This window comes from Salmo salar, chromosome 07 (genome assembly GCF_965601325.2).
Source record: "Salmo salar chromosome 07, fSalSal1, whole genome shotgun sequence".
NCBI classification, from domain to species: domain Eukaryota; kingdom Metazoa; phylum Chordata; class Actinopteri; order Salmoniformes; family Salmonidae; genus Salmo; species Salmo salar.
In genome coordinates, this window is record NC_138297.1 from 23137188 (window position 1) to 23157320 (window position 20133).

Here is a 20133-nt window from a genome sequence, read left to right on the forward strand (position 1 = left end):
CATCTTTCCCATTGAGTTCAATGAGAAATATACAGTACATACTACATGCATTATCACTGGGAAACACTAATTTGAAGTGTTGCAATGATCAAGTGGTGTCTTGAGGACTATTTCCAAACATCCTGCCTTAATAAAGATATTACAAACTAGCGTTCTGTTCAGTAATGTAAGTCTGGTAACTCTGGCTTTAGCAATGTTAGTCTTTGAAAAGAGAAAATGCAAAGGCAACGGCTGCTAAGAATAATTCTCTATGCAGGGTATGAGTTGTGTTGTGGCGTGTGGTTATGTGGTGTTGCAATGATACTGCTTTGCCCATAGGGTGCATTTCAAAACATCCTACCTCAATGGTAGAAGTTTCAAAGTTGACTAATTATGGCACAAGCTGTGAGGCTACACGGTAACGGAAAAGCAAAAGTCTTGACAGATTCACGCCTTCACAAAAGAGACAGGTAAGAGATACTCACAAAATAAAACAACATATTTGATGTATTGAATACTGTCTACTTTTATCAACAACTAATTTGAGTGCTCAGTGTTTATTTCCACGCCACTTGACAACCATTCATTTATGATTTCAGCATTTGACATAAAGTCAATCAAGTAAGAACTGCTATCTATGCTGAGTTTTTATCTTATTCATTATTTATTAGTGGCACATTGTATAGAAGTGAATATAAACTGCAACTGGTATATTTAAATGTCAGAGTCTTTGCTGTCTGCAATTTGGTAAATAAAAACTTTGAACCTGGAACCATCTATCAAATATTTTAAGTCTGATTGTTAGTCCATTGAAATGACTGTTCAGAGACCAATCCTGTGTCTAGTCCTTTTAGAGTTAAAGGACTCACAAAAGATGGAGACTTCACAGAGGTCTCCCGTTCAGTCATCCTTTCTGATCTCAATAATAGGTACAGTAGTTACCTCTCATATAACAAATGAGTGTTCAGTGTTTTCAGCATGTTGTCGAGTTTGTGATCTCTCACTCTCTCTGTCTACAGTTGTGCTGAATATCATCGTATGGATGTTTCTAATGTCAGCAGTGGGATTAGGTGTGTACATCATTTTTCCTTTCCTCTCCATAGTCCTTACTGCGAGAATTACATTGATGGTGGATAAGATACTGCAAGATGCCTAAAACCACCCATTGAGAGAAACTGACATAGTGTATATAATCAATCTCCACTTTCTTCTTTAGGGGCTATGCACCTACATGACTGCCCCTTACAGCCTTATATCCCCATCTACCTGCTGGTGTTCGGGGTGACGTCCATCGCCTCCCTGCTCCTATCCTACCTCAATAACACACTGGAGACTGGCTTCCTGAGCCTACTGTGTTCTTCCTGCATCTTCCTGCTCCAGCTCTTCAACCTCGGCTGGTTCATCACAGGTAAACAAGAGGGATGAGGAAAGGAGATTGAGGGAAGCGAGAAGGAGGTGGCAGTAGGCACATAGGGGCAAATCCTATCATCCACTTAAGTCAAATTTTCACATTCATTCAAGCATTAATGTCAATGGGAGACTAACTGAAAGGATTCACCATGTAGAGAGGCTAGGGGAAACAAGAAAGTATGTGTTGAAGTTTTGGTGCACAAACCGGGCAACCAGAACACTTGAGCACAGGAAGTTGCAGAATAGTCTACCACCACCAACTTCACATTATCATTACCAATACATAGACTCCACAGTATGTCACAAAGTAAACAGTAGCGTTATTTCCCAAAATCTGTATATACAGTGCATTGGGGACTACTTTACTTTTTCCACATTTTGTTATGTTACAGCCTTATTCTAAAATTGATTAAATCGTTTTTTTCCCTCATCAATCTACACACAACACCCCATAATGACAAAGCAATAACAGGTTTTTGAAAAAACTTAAATATCACATTTACATGTATTCAGACCATTTACTCAGTACTTGGTTGAAGCACCTTTGACAGCAGCTACAGCCTTGAGTCTGCTTGGATATGATGCTTCAAGCTTGGAACACCTGTATTTGGAGAGTTTCTCCCACTCTTCTGTGCAGATCCTCTCAAGCTCTGTCAGGTTGGATGGGGAGCGTCGTTGCACAACTATTTTCAGGTCTCTCCAAAGATGTTAGATCGGGGTCAAGTTAGTTCTGGCTGGGCCACTCAAGGACATTCAGAGATTTGTCCCGAAGCCACTCCTGCGTTGTCTTGGCTGTGTGCTCATGGTCGTTGTCCTGTTGGAAGGTGAACCTTCACCCCACTCGGAGGTCCTGAGCGCTCTGGAGTGGGTTTTCGTTAAGGATCACTCTGTACTTTGCTACATTCATCTTTCCGTCGATCCTAACTAGTCTCCCAGTCCCTGCCGCTGAAAAACATCCCCACAGCATGATGCTGCCACCACCATGCTTCACCGTAGGGATGGTGCCAGGTTTCCTCCAGACGTGACACTTGGCATTCAGGCCAACAAGTTCAATATTGGTTTTATTTACATTTACATTTAAGTCATTTAGCAGACGCTCTTATCCAGAGCGACTTACAAAATGGTGCATTCACCTTATGATATCCAGTGGAACAACCACTTTACAATAGTGCATCTAAATCTTTTAAGGGGGGGGGGGGATTACTTTATCCTATCCTAGGTATTCCTTAAAGAGGTGGGGTTTCAGGTGTCTCCGGAAGGTGGTGATTGACTCCGCTGTCCTGGCGTCGTGAGGGAGCTTGTTCCACCATTGGGGTGCCAGAGCAGCGAACAGTTTTGACTGGGCTGAGCGGGAACTGTGCTTCCTCAGAGGTAGGGGGGCCAGCAGGCCAGTGGTGGATGAACGCAGTGCCCTTGTTTGGGTGTAGGGCCTGATCAGAGCCTGAAGGTATGGAGGTGCCGTTCCCTTCACAGCTCCGTAGGCAATCACCATGGTCTTGTAGCGGATGCGAGCTTCAACTGGAAGCCAGTGGAGAGAGCGGAGGAGCGGGGTGACGTGAGAGAACTTGGGAAGGTTGAACACCAGAGAATTGGGAAGGTTTATCTGACCAGAGAATCTTGTTTCTCATGGTCTGAGTCCTTTAGGTGCCTTTTGGCAAACTCCAAGTGGGCTGTCATGTGCCTTTCACTAAGGAGTGACTTCTGTCTGGCCACTCTACCATAAAGGCCTGATTGGTGGAGTGCTCCACAGAGGAAATCTGGAGCTCTGTCAGAGTGACCATCGGGTTCTTGGTCACCTCCCTTTCAACCAGAGTGGTTGAAAAACAAGTTTTAATGACTCCAACATAAGTGTATGTAAACATCTGACTTAAACTGTATGTAAATAAGGTATTTCTGTTTTTATTTTTAATATATTTCCAGAAATGTCTAAAAACCTGTTATTGCTTTGTCACTATGCAATATTTGTTTCAATATGCTTTGTGATGTAGTCACGACAGACAAAGATATATAGTTAATCAAACTTTACCATGCATGTTGTTTACCAGCACATCAAGTACATGAAGACGGTAAGTAACAATTGGTTTCCGTTTCCTGTTTCCTGTTTCCTGTGCAACTTCAATACCACCGCCACTCTCTGTTGTCATATATGCATAGTCAATTTAATTAACTCTACCTACATGTACATACTACCTCAACTAACCGGTGCACCCGCACATTGACTCTGTACCGGCACCTCCCTGTATATATTGTTATTTTTTCTTCTCCTCTTTAATTACTTGTTACTTTTATCTCTTATTCTTATCCATATTTTCTAAAACTGCACTGTCGGTTAGGGGCTCGTAAGTCTTTAGACCTTACAGTGTTGTATTCTGTTGTTTACGGTGCATGTGACTAATAAAATGTTATTTGATTTGATCAATATTGCTACAGTATTGTGTGTAGATTGATGAGGAATTTATTTTATTTAATCAATTTTAGAATAAGGCTGTAACGTAACAAAATGTGGAAAAAGTCAAGGGGTCTGAATACTTTCTGAATGCACTGTATCTATTATTGTCTAACATTATTCCTTGTTTTTCTCTGTATCTTAAGGGAGTGAGTGGGTGTACTCCATATATCCCCCGAACTATGACTCGAATGGTGGAGAGAAGTACTGTCAGAGGAAGATATACCTGTTTGCTTTCTGGTTCAACAGCCTGGGCAGCATCTGTATGGCTGTGGGGTTCTTCTGTGCAGTGTACTTCCTCTTCCTTACCTGTGTGAAAATGGCATTTAGGGGACACCATTTACTCCATTCACATAAGAGATCGTATGGTGTGGACGCTTGAGAACTCTGTGGCACAGAAACCTCACTAACATGGTTTTTCTGTTCTATGTGTGGTGTGTGTGTGTGTGTGTGTGTGTGTGTGTGTGTGTGTGTGTGTGTGTGTGTGTGTGTGTGTGTGTGTGTGTGTGTGTGTGTGTGTGTGTGTGTGTGTGTGTGTGTGTGTGTGTGTGTGTGTGTAGTGGTGCCTGGAGAAGTGGGTATACAATAATGTTGGCACAATAAAGTCGCACTGTGTGAAAAATTGTTTTCCCATAATTTTTCCAGGTATTCACAATTAATTGCAAAAATCTATATTTGGGGAGGTGTAGCTGCCCTTTAATTCAGTTGCACACCAAGCAAGATACCTTTTGGCGAGTGGGGTTGCTGTAGCCTAGTGTACAACGTACAGTTGAAGTCGGAAGTTTACATACACTTAGGTTGGAGTCATGAAAGTTCATTTTTCAACAACTCCACAAATTTCTTGTTCACAAACTACAGTTTTGGCAAGTCGGTTAGGACATCTACTTTGTGCATGACACATGTCATTTTTCCAATAATTGTTTACAGACAGATTATTTCACAATTCCAGTGGGTCAGAAGTTTACATACACTAAGTTGACTGTGCCTTTAAACAGCTTGGAAAAATCCAGAAAATGATGTCATGGCTTTAGAAGCTTCTGATAGGCTAATTGACATCATTTGAGTCAATTGGAGGTGTACCTCTGGATGTATTTCAAGGCCTACCTTCAAACTCAGTGCCTCTTTGCTTGACATCATGGGAAAATCAAAAGAAATCAGCCAAGACCTCAGAAAAACAATTGTTTTTCAAGACCTCCACAAGTCTGGTTCATCCTTGGGAGCAATTTCCAAATGCCTGAAGGTACTACGTTCATCTGTACAAACAATAGTACACAAGTATAAACCCCATGGGACCACGCAGCCATCATACCGCTCAGGAAGAGACGCATTCTGTCTCCTAGAGATTAACGTACTTTGGTGTGAAAAGTGCAAATCAATCCCAGAACAACAGCAAAGGACCTTGTGAAGATGCTGGAGGAAACAGGTACAAAAGTATCTATATCCACAGTAAAACGAGTCCTATATCAACATAACCTGAAAGGCCACTCAGCAAGGAAGAAGCCACTGCTCCAAAACCGGCATGAAAAAGCCAGACTACGGTTTGCAACTGCACATGGGGACAAAGGTCATACTTTTTGGAGAAATGTCCTCTGGTCTGATGATACAAAATAGAACTGTTTGGCCATAATGACCATCGTTATGTTTGGAGGAAAAAGGGGGATGCTTGCAAGCCGAAGAATACCATCCCAACTGTGAAGAACGGGGGTGGCAGCATCATGTTTTGGGGGTGCTTTTCTGCAGGAGGGACTGGTGCACTTCATGAAATAGATGGCATCATGATGCAGGAAAATTATGTGGATATATCGAAGCAACATCTCAAGACATCAGTCAGGAAGTTATAGCTTGGTCGCAAATGGGTCTTCCAAATGGACAATGACCCCAAGCATACTTCCAAAGTTGAGGCAAAATGGCTTAAGGACAACAAAGTCAAGGTATTGGAGTGGCCATCACAAAGCCCTGACCTCAATCCTATAGAAAATGTGCAGAACTGAAAAAGCGTGTGCGAGCAAGGACGCCTTCAAACCACTCAGTTACACCAGCTCTCTCAGGAGAAATGGGACAACATTCACCCAACTTATTGTTGGGAGCTTGTGGAAGGCTACCCGGAACATTTGACCCAAGTTAAACAATTTAAAGGCAATGCTACCAAATACTGATTCAGTGTATGTACACTTCTGACCCACTGGGAATGTGATGAAAGAAATAAAAGCTTGGCTATGAAAAGCCAACTGACATTTGCTCGTGAGGTGCTGACCTGTTGCACCCTCAACAACCACTGTGATTATTATTATTTGACCCTGCTGGTCATCTATGAACATTTGAATATCTTGGCCATGTTCTGTTATAATCTCCACCTGGCACAGCCAGAGGAGGACTGGCCACCCCTCACAGCCTGGTTCCTCTCTAGGTTTCTTCCTCGGTTCTGGCCTTTCTATGGAGTTTTTCCTAGCCACCGTGCTAGGAAAATTCCCTGTATTAGGTCAGTTAGGATCACCACTTTATTGTAAGAATGTGAAATGTCAAAATACTAGTAGAGAGAATGATTTATTTCAGCTTTTCATATCAAATCAAATGTATTTATAAAGTCCTTTTTACATCAGCTGATATCTCAAAGTGCTGTACAGAAACCCAGCCTAAAACCCCAAACAGCAAGCAATGCAGGTGTATTGCTTGCTGTTTGGGGTTTTAGGCTGGGTTTCTGTACAGCACTTTGAGATATCAGCTGATGTAAGAAACACTTTATAAATACATTTGATTTGATTTGAAAAGCTGAAATAAATCATTCTCTCTACTAGTATTCTGGCATTTCACATTCTTACAATAAAGTGGTGATCCTAACTGACCTAATACAGGGAATTTTTACTAGGATTAAATGTCAGGAATTGTGAAAAACTGAGTTCAAATGTATTTGGCTAAGGTGTATGTAAACTTCCGACTTCAACTGTATACCTACAGTGTAAATGTGATGGCAGAGTTTGCTAAAAAAAAAAGAAGAATGCCCTCCCGATTGATAAAAATCATAATGGTATCATTCTGTCAGGTAGCCTACTTTGCAGTCATCATTTAATTGTGATGTTTTTTTGGTAAAGCCTTGTTTACTCAAACAGCGCCTGATGACTGAATTGCGCATCGCAAAGATTCAACCAAGACTTCAGACTAAACTTTTTCAATACCTGGTTTGGGTAACCATTGTTCCCTTAGTTAGCATTTACTGATAGATATCATAAGTTGAAACGTCTTTCCTACCTACCCTACAGGCTCCCGATGTCATTCTTCTGTGAGCTGCTCCATGCAACAAACGCTTGAGAGCAGTGTGCTCTTCTTCTTCTCCTTCTTTAACTTTGTATTGGCTGATCGCAACCAAGAGGTGCCACCACCGCCACCTACTTACTGTACTGGAGTGTGAGGCCAGTCACAGCCTCCCTATTCATACATTTCTCTTATCTAGTCCTGTGTTTCAGCCTACTGTTCTGGAGTGTGAATTCATTACACGTTGTCACACAAAAAAGGAAGGGAAAAAGGACTGGGAAAAGGGGAAAAAAGTGCCCTACCAACTAACCCTACAGCCATTAAAATCTCACCAATATTCCACTACTTGGCCCTATCTGATCCTACACCTGGCCGGCAGCCTGGACCCATCTTCCTCTACTACTCTCTTTACTGCCTCAGCATATTACACCTTCTGTACTACTCTAATCCTGGCAACCTCAACCTGCCTTACTCTCAAATCAAAAATCAAATCAAATTTATTGGTCACATACACGTGATTAGCAGATGTTACTGCGGGTGTAGCGAAATGCTTGTGCTTCTAGCTCCGACAGTGCAGTAATATCTAACAAGTTATACAACATATACCCAAATCTAAGTAGGAATGAATTAAGACTTTATACATATGGATGAGCGATGCCAGAGTGGAAGGGACTAAGATACCATAGAATAGTATAGAATACAGTATATACATATTAGATGAGTAATGCAAGATATGTAAACATTATTAAGTGACTAAGATACCGTAGAATAGTATAGAATACAGTATATACATATGAGATTGGTAATGCCGGATATGTAAACATTATTAGAGTGACTAGTGTTCCATTCCTTAAAGTGACCAGTGATTCCTAGTCTCTGCCTATAGGCAGCAGCCTCTAATGTGCTAGTGATGGCTGTTTAACAGTCTGATGGCCTTGAGCTAGAAGTTGTTTTTCAGTCTCTCAGTCCCAGCTTTGATGCACCTGTACTGACCTCGCCTTCTTGAGGATAGAAGGGTGAACAGGCAGTGGCTCAGGTGGTTGACGTCCCTGATGATCTTTTTGGCCTTCCTGTGACATCGGGTGCTGTAGGTGTCCTGGAGGGCAGGTAGTTTGCACCCAGTAATGCGTTGGGCAGACCGCACCACCCTCTGGAGAGCCTTGCGGTTGCGGGCGGTGCAGTTGCCATACCCGGCGGTGATACAGCCCGACAAGATGCTTTCAATTGTGCATCTGTAAAAATCTGTGAGGGTTTTAGGTGACAAGCCAAATTTCTTTAGCCTCCTGAGGTTGAAGAGGCTCTGTTGTGCCTTCTTCACCACACTGTCTGTGTGGGTGGTCCATTTCAGTTTGTCAGTGATGTGTACGCCAAGGAACTTGAAGCTTTCCACATTCTCCACTGCGGTCCCATCGATGTGGATAGGGGGGTGCACCCTCTGCTGTTTCCTGAAGTCCACAATCATCTCCTTTGTTTTGTTAACATTGAGTGAGAGGTTGTTTTCCAGGTACCACACTCCCAGAGCCCTCACCTCCTCCCTATAGGCTGTCTTCTCATCATTGGTAATCAAGCCTATTACTGTTGCGTCATCTGCAAACTTGATGATTGAGTTGGAGGCGTGCTTGGCCACGCAGTCATGGGTGAACAAGGAGTACAGGAGGGGGCTGAGCACGCACCCTTGTGGGGCCCCAGTGTTGAGGATCAGTGGAGTGGAGGTGATGTTTCCTACCTTCACCACCTGGGGGCGGCCCATCAGGAAGTTCAGGACCCAGTTGCATAGGGAGGGGTTCAAACCCAGGGCCTTGAGCTTAATGATGAGCTTGGAGGGTACTATGGTGTTGAACGCACTGGACACTTCTGATCTCCAGCACCATGGGTACCCCTACAGTTGACATACTTTTTCCACTGATACTACACATTCCTTTGTCTCATGCCCTCCTGCACACTTCTCACATCTAGGAATCTCCCTCCTACACACTGCTACAACATGACCATAAGCTTGGCACCTAAAACACCGTAATGGGTTTGGGACAAAAGCTCTCAATGGATAACTAACGCATCCCAACTTGACTTTGTCAGGTAAAGACTCTGCATCAAAACTCAGCAGGACAGACAATGTCTTTTCTGTCTTCTCTCACCACGTTCTCCACCGGGTCTGTGTTGCACCAAACGGTGGTGTGACAGACACCGGGAATCTTAAATTTTAGTTGATCCTCCTCAACACGGAGAGCCCACTCTCTCTGGATGGAAGAAAAGCAACACAATAATCACGAGTCCTCTTGAGTTACTTTCACCGACTCAACAGTCCCCAAACACTTCTCCACCGAACCTGACGCCACAAATGGATCAGCCAGAGGGAAAAAATCCATTCTCTCAAAACATCTCCCTCCCACTGGACCAGAATCATCTTCGTCATCCTTTCCTTTCTTCCCACTCTTCAGACACATAAACCTCCACACCTTGCAGCTCCGAATCCGCGCTTCCATTTTTAAAACGTTATCCTCTCTCTCTTCAACTTCTTCAAACTCCTTGTCTCTCTCATCAGTTTTACGTTCTGAGCTACTAAAGTACGGTTCGTTCTGAGCTACTAAAGTACATTTTATTACTTGAAACCCAGCATTTTCTCTTTCCCCAGGGTTTTTCCTTCTTCCCTCAACCCTGCTGCCATCTTCCTCTTGTCAGTTTCACCTTCTGAACTCCTGTAGCACAATTTTCCATGTTTGTACTCTTTCAGCATCCCCTCTCATCCCAGGTTTTTTTCCTTTGTTTCTTAAACCTTTATACTTTCTTCCTAATGTTTTACTGAAATATTGTTTTCCATTTTTGTACTTGACACCTATCAACCTCCCGTCCTCGTCCTTTATATTAAAAAAACTCAAGCTGCATGCCCTTGCTGGCTGTCAGATGATTTTCCAAATATAGTTCTGAATATATTTCACGTGCTTTGCATTTGTACAGGCTGTAGGCAGAAAAAAGTACATTTACATTGTAATACTTCTAACAGCCAACTTTCTAATTCTGCCTGAAACCTTTGGATGTTATTACATTCCCCAAAGGCATGGATTATTGAGTCATTGTTAGTTTTATAATTCAAACATGACTCGGCTGTTGTGCTGTATAATTTGTGAATTTTGTCTCTTGTATAATAAATTATATACATTGATTTACACTGGATTAAGCGTACTTTTTCGTTAAATGTGATATCATTAGTTATGTTCCAACATTCCCTCCATCTTGTGCCAATATCAGTTCTTTGGTTTCCAGTAGTTGATTTATTTTTCTTAAGAGATTGTCAGTTGGATAGCCCGAGTATACTTTTGACCGAATATACTTTTTTTTAAAGAATGTCTTCGGTGGGATAATTGGTATTACCAAGAATAAGTATAAAAACTTTGGGAGTCATACAATTCTGAAGAGGTTTATTCTACTTGTTAAATTTATGGGAAGATTGCTGTGTTTAATTAGATCTGCTTTCATATTATTGAGTGATGGGATGAAGTTATCTTTTTATATTTGTTGTTTGTTGTCACTTATTAAGCATCCTAAATATTAATCCACTTAAAGGATTGCTTTAGATCATGAGTTATTATTTTCAGTTTTCCTATTGCCATTATTATTTTTTTTAATAAGTTAATTTTATATCTTGAGATTATGGCTGAAAATATTTTTAGTAAGGGGGGCATTAAGTTTTACATATTGGTCAGGTATATCAGGATATCATCTGCAAATAAGTTTAGTTTATTTTCATGCATATCAATACTGATACATTTGGGTCCTGTCTAATTCTTTCTGCAAGCAGTTCAATTGCTAGTGCAAACAGAAAGGGGGAGAAAGGACATCCCGGTCTTGTGCCCCTTTCTAAAGCAATTTCATCCAATAATGTATTATTTGTGTATATATTTGTTTTAGGACATTTATATAATATTTTTATTAAATGTATTATTTCAGCTGGAAAGCTGAAAGCTTCCAAAGTTTTAAATAGAAAAGGCCATTCAAGACAGTCTAAAGCCTTTTCGTATCAACAACGATTATTGGTAAATGCATATCTTGTTTTTTAGCATACTGAATTAAACTGAAACATTTTATTGCATTTGCAAGTGTATATTTTTAATAAACCCTGTTTGATTGATATGTATCAATTCTGGTAATACTTTTGCCATTCTATTGCTTATGAGCTTTGTTATTTTTTATTGTCACAATTTATTAAACTTGGGTCTGTAATTTTATTTAACCAGGTAAGTTGACTGAGAACACATTCTCATTTACAGCAATGACCTGGGGAATAGTTACAGGGGAGAGGATGAGTGTGAATGAGCCAATTGGAAGCTGGGGATGATTAAGTGACCATGATGATATGAGGGTCAGATTGGGAATTTAGCCAGGACACTCAGGTTCACACCCCTACTCTTTCAATAAGTGCCATGGGATCTTTAGTGACCACAGAGTCAGGACACCCATTTAACATCCCATCCAAAGACAGCACCCAACACAGGGCAATGTTCCCAATCACTGCCCTGAGGAATCAGGATAATTTTTGACCAGAGGAAAGGGTGCCTCCTACTGGCCCTACAACACCAATTCCAGCAGTATCTGGTCTCCCATCTAGGGACCAACCAGGACCAACCCTGCTTAGCTTTAAAGCAAGCCAGCAGTAGGATGCAGGCTGGTATGCTGCAGGCTGAATCAGCAGGGGACTCTCCAGATTTTCCTGGTTTTAATATAACTGAAATAACCATTTGATACATGAAACTAGGAAGTACTGAGTTGAGTGACATATGTGTTTTTATTTGTGTAAATAGGGGTGCTACTTTCTCCCAGAATGTTAAATGGAATTATATAGGAAAGCCATCCATTCCTGGTGCTTTTCTCCACGCAAATGTTTTAACAGTGCATAATATTTATTTTTGGGTGATCTCTGTTTTTTTGTAATAATTGTTTTGTCAGTCTGTAGGGTCCTGCTGTTGATTAATTGTGATTTTATATAGATTTTCATATTAGCTTTTAAAAGTGTAATTAATCACATTGTTGTTTCAATTTAAAGCATCTGTATCTTTATCTTTTAAAATTATAACTAGTTTGGCGTGTATTCATTTTGTGAGGGCTGCGAGATGTTTACCAGGTTTATTTGCCATTAAGCAGTGTGCCTTATTTGAGTTTAACCTATACTTATTGGCTATAATCAAAAGTAAAAGATCATATTCCTTAAGTTTAGATTTTTTTTAAATTACCTTGTAAAGATTTTTATGGGCTTTTTCTACGATAATATTTTTTTTAAATTTCATTTAAATATCTTACTCAGATTTAACTTTTGCAGAATATGAGATTGTCATTCCCCTAATGTATGCCTTAAACACATCCTAAATTATATCGGGTGTCTGCTTACCTTTATCCTCTATTCTACATTTGCAATGATAAAGGTTTTTATTATTTCATTTACATATTTAATACATTTCGGTTCTTGAAGATGCGCTCTGTTCATTCTCCATATTTTGTTGCTAAATGTATTTTCTTTTGGTGTTATTAAGCATGATACCGGAGAATGATTTGAATCCAGTAAATAGTTTGGTGATTTAAAAAAAAAAAAAAATTGTAATTGGGAATACTAATCTCCAGGTATCCTGTAGATTATTTGTAGAGATTACAGCCTCTTTGGAGGCTCCTTGAATTGGCCTTTTTTATTGCTATGTCTGTCAATCTTATCGAATGTATGATTTAGGTAATCTGCTAAAATAATAATTCCTGTCTGGATTTGATCTAATATAACTTCAATTCTATCTAAAAACACAACATTTGCCCCTCGTGGGATATACGAAGACATCAATGTGCATTTTCCACCATGTAGGGTACAGTTCAATATTACAAAATGGCCTTCTTGGTCCGTGTGCTGGAATATAAGGGAAAAGGATGTATTCTTGTTTATCTCTGCTGTTACTGAAGTAGGTGGCAGCATAGGCCTTTACAACCCAGCTTCTCTTTAAATATTACATTTCTCCTTTTTTTATATGTAACTCTTGCAGGAAGCCACATCTGCTGACAATCTCTTTAAGTGTTCAAGAACCATATGCTATCATGAAGCCCGTGCATATTCCATGTGATAAATTGGATTTTGTTGGTCTACGTTGTACTATGAGGCGCTTTGCCTTTTTAGGGCTTTTAAACTCCAACTCCTCTCCTAATGTACCAACCAAAAAATGTGGATTATGTCATTGTACATACATTGGAGAAAGACTGTTACTGTGGCCAGTTTGTATTACCTTATAAATTAAATTAAAGTATAGTGGCTGGTGGGGGTCTACCTGGGGAGAGTGGGTCCACCAAGTGACTGAAATGGGATGAGTGGAGGCCCCATGCACACCTCAGACAAGTGTCTGATGCCCTCCCAGTCACCACATCCGAGTCCCCTGGATTAAGCCCCTCTCAATTTTCACCAATAACCACCAAAGAATCTTAGCTATCATGACAAACGGGGAATAATAATGATTTGACATCCTTTCCTAGTCTTTTCGGGACTCTTATTCATTTTACAGTGGGTTTGCAAGTCACAAAAAATGAACGATTGTTTGAATGATCTGCTTAATTCCAGTCCATATAATACAGTATAATACAATACATTACAGTAATACAGTTCACACTCAAAAAGATTAGCCTAAAGGAGCTAGTTTCATTTATTTACCAAAGAGAGCATATACAATGCATTCGGAAAGTTTTCAGACCCCTTAAGTTTTTCCACAATTTGTTACGTTACAGCCTTATTCTAAAATTGATTACATATAAATGTCCCTCATCAATCTACACACATAATGACAAAGCAAAAAAACAGGTTTTTAGAAATTTTTGCAAATGTATTAAAAATAAAAAACTGAAATACCTTATTTACATAAGTATTCAGACCCTTTGCTATAAGACTCGAAATTGAGCTCAGATGCATCCTGTTTCCACTGATCCTCCTTCAGATGTTTCTACAACTTGATTGGAGTCCACCTGTGGTAAATTCAATTGATTGGACATGATTTTGGAAAGGCACACATCTGTCTATATAAGGTCCCACAGTTGACAGTGCATGTCAGAGCAAAAACCAAGAACACAGTGGCCTCCATCATTCTTAAATGGAAGAAGTTTGGAACCACCAAGACTCTTCCTAGACCTGGCCGCCCGGCCAAACTGAGCAATTGTGGAAGAAGGGACTCGGTCAGGGAGGTGACCAAGAACCCGATAGTCACTCTGAAAGAGCACCATAGATCCTCTGTGGAGATGGTTGTCCTTCTGGAAGGTTCTCCCATCTCTGCACCACTCCACCAATCAGGCCTTTATGGAAGAGTGGTCAGGCAAAAGCCACTCCTCAGTAAAAGGCATATGAAAGCCCGCTTGGAGTTTGCCTAAACACACCTAAAGGACTCTCAGACCATGAGAAACAAGATTCTCTGGTCTAATGAAACCAAAATTGAACTCTTTGGCCTGAATTGTCACATCTGGAGGAAACCTGGCACCATCCCTACGTCGAAGCATGGTGGTGGCAGCATCATGCTGTGGGGATGTTTTTCAGAGACAGGGACGGGGAGACTAGTCAGGATCGAGGGAAAGTTGAAAAGAGCAAAGTACAAAGAGATCCTTGATGAAAGCCTGCTCCAGAGCGTTAAGGACCTCAGACTGGGGAAAAGATTCACCTTCCAACAGGACAATGACCCTAAGCACACAGCCAAGACAACGCAGGAGTGGCTTCGAGACAAGTCTCTGAATGTCCTTGAGTGGCCCAGCCAGAGCCTGTACTTGAACCCGATCGAAACATCTCTGGAGAGACCTGAAAATAGCTTTGCAGCAACGCTCCCCATCCACCCTGACAGAGCTTGAGAGGATCTGCAGAAAAGAATGGGAGAAATTCCCCAAATACAGGTGTGCCAAGCTTGTAGCATCATACCCAAGAAGATTCAAGGCAGTAATCGCTGCCAAAGGTGCTTCAACAAAGTACTTAGTAAAGGGTCTGAATACTTACACTACCGGCCAAAAGTTTGGACACACCTACTCATTCAAGGGTTTTTCTTTATTTTTACTATTTTCTACATTGTAGAATAATAGTGAAGACATCAAAACTATGAAATAGCACATATGGAATCATGTAGTAACCAAAAAAGTGTTAAACAGATTCTTAAAATATCCACCCTTTGCCTTGATGACAGCTTTGCACACTCTTGGCAAAATCCTCTTCAAGGATTAAAAAGGATTTGCCAGTAGATTGTCGACTTGATTATTGATGATGACTGCTTGTCTAGCTAGCTAGCTAAGATTTGGAAAGTATGATATCAGTCCATTGTCATCATTTTATCTGTGGCCAATGACCTTGAGCCTTATTGGATGTGCACTTCTAATGTAAATCTATGGCAGCACACAAGAGGCTCGGATTTTCGAGCTCTCCCTGTAGATTTTGCGGTGAAGAATTGTTCCCATGAGTGACAGAACACTGAGCTACTCAAGGTGCAACTAGAAAACATTACCAACCACTACGCTCTGTATTTTCCACTGGCTGCCCCACCACCACAGAAAGCACTGACCTAGGTTGAAACACCTGCCTTTTGGAGCTGCCTTACTCAAGAACGCAAAAAAGAGACCATGTTAGCATGCGGCTTTAATATCTATTTTTTATTTTTATTTTATTATTACATTGCCACACCTGCCTTGAATAATGGGTCGCCACTGATCATATAGCCCAGGTATTCCCTAACTGGGGTACGCGCAATGCCGTCGGGGGTACGCCAAATAAAAATGTGATTCACATTTTTTTATTATTATATTAATCGAAATTTGATTTGTATGATTTGATGATTTTTTTTTTTGCAAATGAACTCAAGTTTACGGACAATGTCAAATGTGATATAGCGAAGCACCTGAGTGAGCTAGGTGCGCAATTACGCAGGTATTTTCTCGAAACGGACAACACAAACAAGTGGATTCGTTATCCCTTTCATGCCCTGCCTCCGGTCCACTAACCGATATCTGAACAAGAGCCTCATCGAAATTGCAACAAGCGGTTCTGTGAAAACTGAATTTAATCAGAAGCCACTGCCAAATTTCTGGTTAGGGCTGCGCTCAGAGTTTCTTGCCTTGGCAAATCGCGCTGTTAAGACACTAATGCCCTTTGCAACCACGTACCTCTGTGAGAGTGGATTCTCTTACCTCACTACCATGAAAACTAAATACAGGCACAGACTGTGTGTAGGAAATTATTTAAGACTTAGACGAGCCTCCAATACAATCCAACATTGCAGAGTTATGTGCATCCTTTCAAGCACACCCTTCTCATTAACCTGTGGTGAGTTATTCATAATTTGAGATTAACAAATAAGGTTTTATATGTAAGATGGCTAAACAAAGAGCAAAATTATTGATTATTATTACATTATTATTTGTGCCCTGGTCCTATAAGAGCTCTTTGTCACTTCCCACGTGGCGGGTTGTGACAAAAACTCACACTCATTCTTATGTTTAATAAATGTATCGTATAGTATGTGTGTGGCAGGCTTACAATGATGGCAAAAAAACTACATTTCAGAGTGCTCCGACCCGGGTACGCAGCTGGAGGTTGAATGTTTGAAGGGGTATGGGACTATAAAAAGTTTGGGAACTACTGATATAGCCTATACGTATTGGAGAAAGGCACAATCATTTGGCCATTTTTTTGGCTTGGGCTCATTGCATTTCCTTATTGTAGGCCTCATAAAATGTTTTTAATACATGTCTCATCAGGCTCAGGTAGCATCAGGTTAGAATTTGCATGCTGCTCAAAGCTCTAATCAAATCCAGACATATTTATATGCTTTATAATGCTTTTTATTGACACTTCCGATTTTGACATACCGGGTACCCTCTCGAATGTAACATTTGTAAAATACCGGGAAATATTCAACCCTAATGGGTATGTATGATAGCCATTTTTATATCAGAAAATGTAGAGGGGAAAATGTCAACTATTCTCAGAACATAAATGGCTAGCCTATTTTTATTCGCTGTAGAAATAACCCAACAACTTCCCCAACTCTGTTAAGACCACAGTATTTGGAGAGATATGCTTTTCCGCCTCCACTAAGCACGCGTAAAAGCGCAGGTACTCTGAATGATAGCTATTCTGACACTGTTGAATAGTTCATTGCCTGTAAATAGGCCTACACCTTATCAGCTAGACTAACTTTGCCTTCACCAAGCTCTCCTAAAAAAAACATTAACAACATGTTGGTCTTGAGTGTTAGTTGATTCGTACGTTAATATGAGAGGCTTTCAGTTTTTTTTTTAACAGACTGCGCCTCCGTTCTTTCCATGTGTGTTAAATAATGTGTGCATTTTGGGATCGTCAACTTTTCTGAGAGGGATGCTGGTGCTTGCAGAAGCCATATCCTCTGCATTTACGTTTTTACATGTATTTCTATAGTGAATAAAAATGGCTACTTTGTTCGGAAATAGATTACATTTCCTTAGATAAAATGCCTATTATTCTCATATAATCTTGATAACAGACAATTAAATATTATTTATGTTGATAGCTAATTTCCTTAAGACATGTGCATTAAGCTAAATTGTAGGTTACTGATGAGAATAATTGCAGGCAAACATTTCCTTTGAGTCAATCCGCATGGTTGGGAATTTATTTTGGACTAATTGGATAATGTATTAGTATTCACACATGACAGTTAATTCCCACATAGTGTGAGAAGGTGCAATATCGCCATCTTGAGGTCTAGATGATCGAAATGCGGTGTAGAAAAAAACCTCACCAAACGCCAAACAAAAAAGTGGGTATATGGGCATATACATATAGCCCCTACACCACTGTGTGTGTATGCAAGCCCTTTTGTCACTTTAATTACAAATAAAGCTAGCAAGAAAACTGGTCACCTTGCAAAATATGTAATTGTATGTGAATGTATTCTTTGAATGTGTGTTTACTGAAGTCAGTCTCTCAACAGAACAACGAAATGCCTGGTTCCGCTGTGGCTGTTGGCACGTTGCAAATCTCCCCAAAATGACGCACACGTTTAACGAACCAATGACGTAGAGGTCAACATTACACAAGACGGAGTTAGTCCCTTCTGATATAAGTTGATACATTTGCAAGACAAAACCAACTTGTGCGCTGCTGCCTCGGTACCGTAACTTGAATGAAGTTGCCCTACTCTGATCTCCAATTTTTCAGTTTCAAAAGGATTCAAAGTTGCATAGCCTACTTGTGGAAGACCCTTTTCGATTCCAACTGATATGGCAGGCAAGTGCACTAACAATAGAGAGACCACTATCTTTTATTGCCAACAGTATTAAACACAGAGTAGGACAATCCTAAATGTGACTCTACAGACAGAGTTAAAAGCATTACGTTTGTAAGTTTCTGTTGATTTTCTTTCTTCTGGGTCCTACTCATATCCCAGGCACAGACAACGCAAAAGTCAAGGAGCTCGTTTTAAAATGCATGCAAGCACGGGAAATGGCATATTGCCCTTACAGCCGGTTCCCGGTCGGTGCCGCCATATTGACAGCAGATGGCGCTATAATTACGGGTAATATCTTAGTCAAGGAGCTTAGATATTACTGACTGATGTCACTTTTCCTCTCTCAACAGCACATTTTACATTTTATGCTAATTGCAGTAATGTTGTCCTTTGTGTGTGTTTGTTTGTGTAATAGGTTGCAATGTGGAAAATGCCTCTTTTGGGCTCACAGTGTGTGCTGAGCGAACAGCAATACAGAGAGCCATAGCAGAGGGACACAGGAAATTCAGTGCTATTGCTGTTACGTGGTGAGATACTGGCCCAGTAGCCCTTCACATTCATACCTTCTAAATTACTTCTACGACTGGTGAGACTGAACATATTGAATTGTCTATAACCATGATCTCTAATAACCAGGCTAACCATGTCTCTGGCTGTCTCTGTTTTTTTTCTCTCTCTTTCTCTCTCTCTCTCAATTCAATTTCCATTTAATTACATTTTCAATTTAAGGGGCTTTATTGGAATGTGAAACATATGTTTACATTGCCAAAGCCAGTTCTCTCTCTCTCTGTGTGTGTTCTGTAGTGATATCAAAGATAGTTTTGTGGGACCTTGTGGAGCTTGTCGGCAGGTGCTCATTGAGGTAAGGTCACCACTGATATTTCACAGAACAAAATATAATAATAGATCCACAGGCAGCAGGCAAGGATTATGTTTGTACACAATGTGCCTCTAAATCTTTATAAAAATGGTACTACTTTCTTATAGTTACATTATATATATATAATATATATATATATATATATATATATGTATATGTAATTGTCAACTGTGTTATAAGTCACTCTCTCTCTCGCTCTTTCTCTCTCTCCCCAGTTTGGAACAGATTGGGTTGTGTACTTGACTAAGCCAGATGGATCATACAAAGAAACCAGCCTCAAAGAACTGCTCCCTCTAGCTTTCTCCCCAGCCCACCTAGGACATTAACTGACACAGCCATGGACATAGCCATAGTTAGTCTACACAGTTACAGTAATTCACACAGTATAGATATGATATTTCACATTCAAAATACTTCATCTCGCCACATTCCATTTAGACGTAGTGGTACAGCCAGGCAGAATTTATATTTAGAAATATTATATACACGTTTTTTTCAGAAGAGAAAATACAACTATGTTCAACTACCATTAAAATGACTGTTTGCATGAAATAAAACCATATGATTTTAACGTTTGTGTGTATTAATTTATTATTATTGTATTTGCATATGATTTAGCAAAAACGTCTTCCATTGGAAACATGGAAATAATATCATGTTTGCTATAATTATATGGCTAGCTAGGAGCTCCCGAGTGGCGCAGCGGTCTAAGGCACTACATCTCGGTGCTAGAGATGTCACTACAGACCCTGGTTTGATTCCAGGCTGTATCACAACCGACCATGATTGGGAATCCCATAGGGTGTTGCACAGTTGCCCCAGTGTCATCCGGGTTAATGTTTGGCAGGGGTAGGTCATCATTGTAAATAAGAATTTGTTCTTAACTGACTTGCCTAGTTAAATAAAGGTAAAATAAAAAAATG

The 20133-nt window shown here is 40.4% G+C and overlaps 1 protein-coding gene across 3 annotated transcripts; it reads left to right on the forward strand.

Moving 5' to 3' along the window:
• The first annotated feature begins 307 nt into the window (after nucleotides 1-307).
• On the forward strand, nucleotides 308-6341 carry LOC123743747 (transmembrane protein 272). 3 transcript variants are annotated; one of them, XM_082977465.1, is made up of 7 exons: nucleotides 327-449; nucleotides 579-600; nucleotides 825-908; nucleotides 999-1049; nucleotides 1196-1387; nucleotides 3435-3455; nucleotides 3982-6341. In XM_082977465.1, exons 3-7 carry the CDS (start codon nucleotides 854-856, stop codon nucleotides 4215-4217), a joined length of 555 nt encoding a protein of 184 aa, XP_082833591.1. In that variant the 5' UTR covers nucleotides 327-449; nucleotides 579-600; nucleotides 825-853; the 3' UTR covers nucleotides 4218-6341. The 3 variants fall into 3 exon arrangements, with proteins under 3 accessions (XP_082833590.1, XP_045577666.1, XP_082833591.1); XM_082977464.1 differs by lacking the exon at nucleotides 579-600 and having other exon boundaries at nucleotides 308-449; nucleotides 3982-6340; XM_045721710.2 differs by lacking the exons at nucleotides 579-600; nucleotides 3435-3455 and having other exon boundaries at nucleotides 310-449; nucleotides 3982-6336.
• Nucleotides 6342-20133: the final 13792 nt, after the last annotated feature.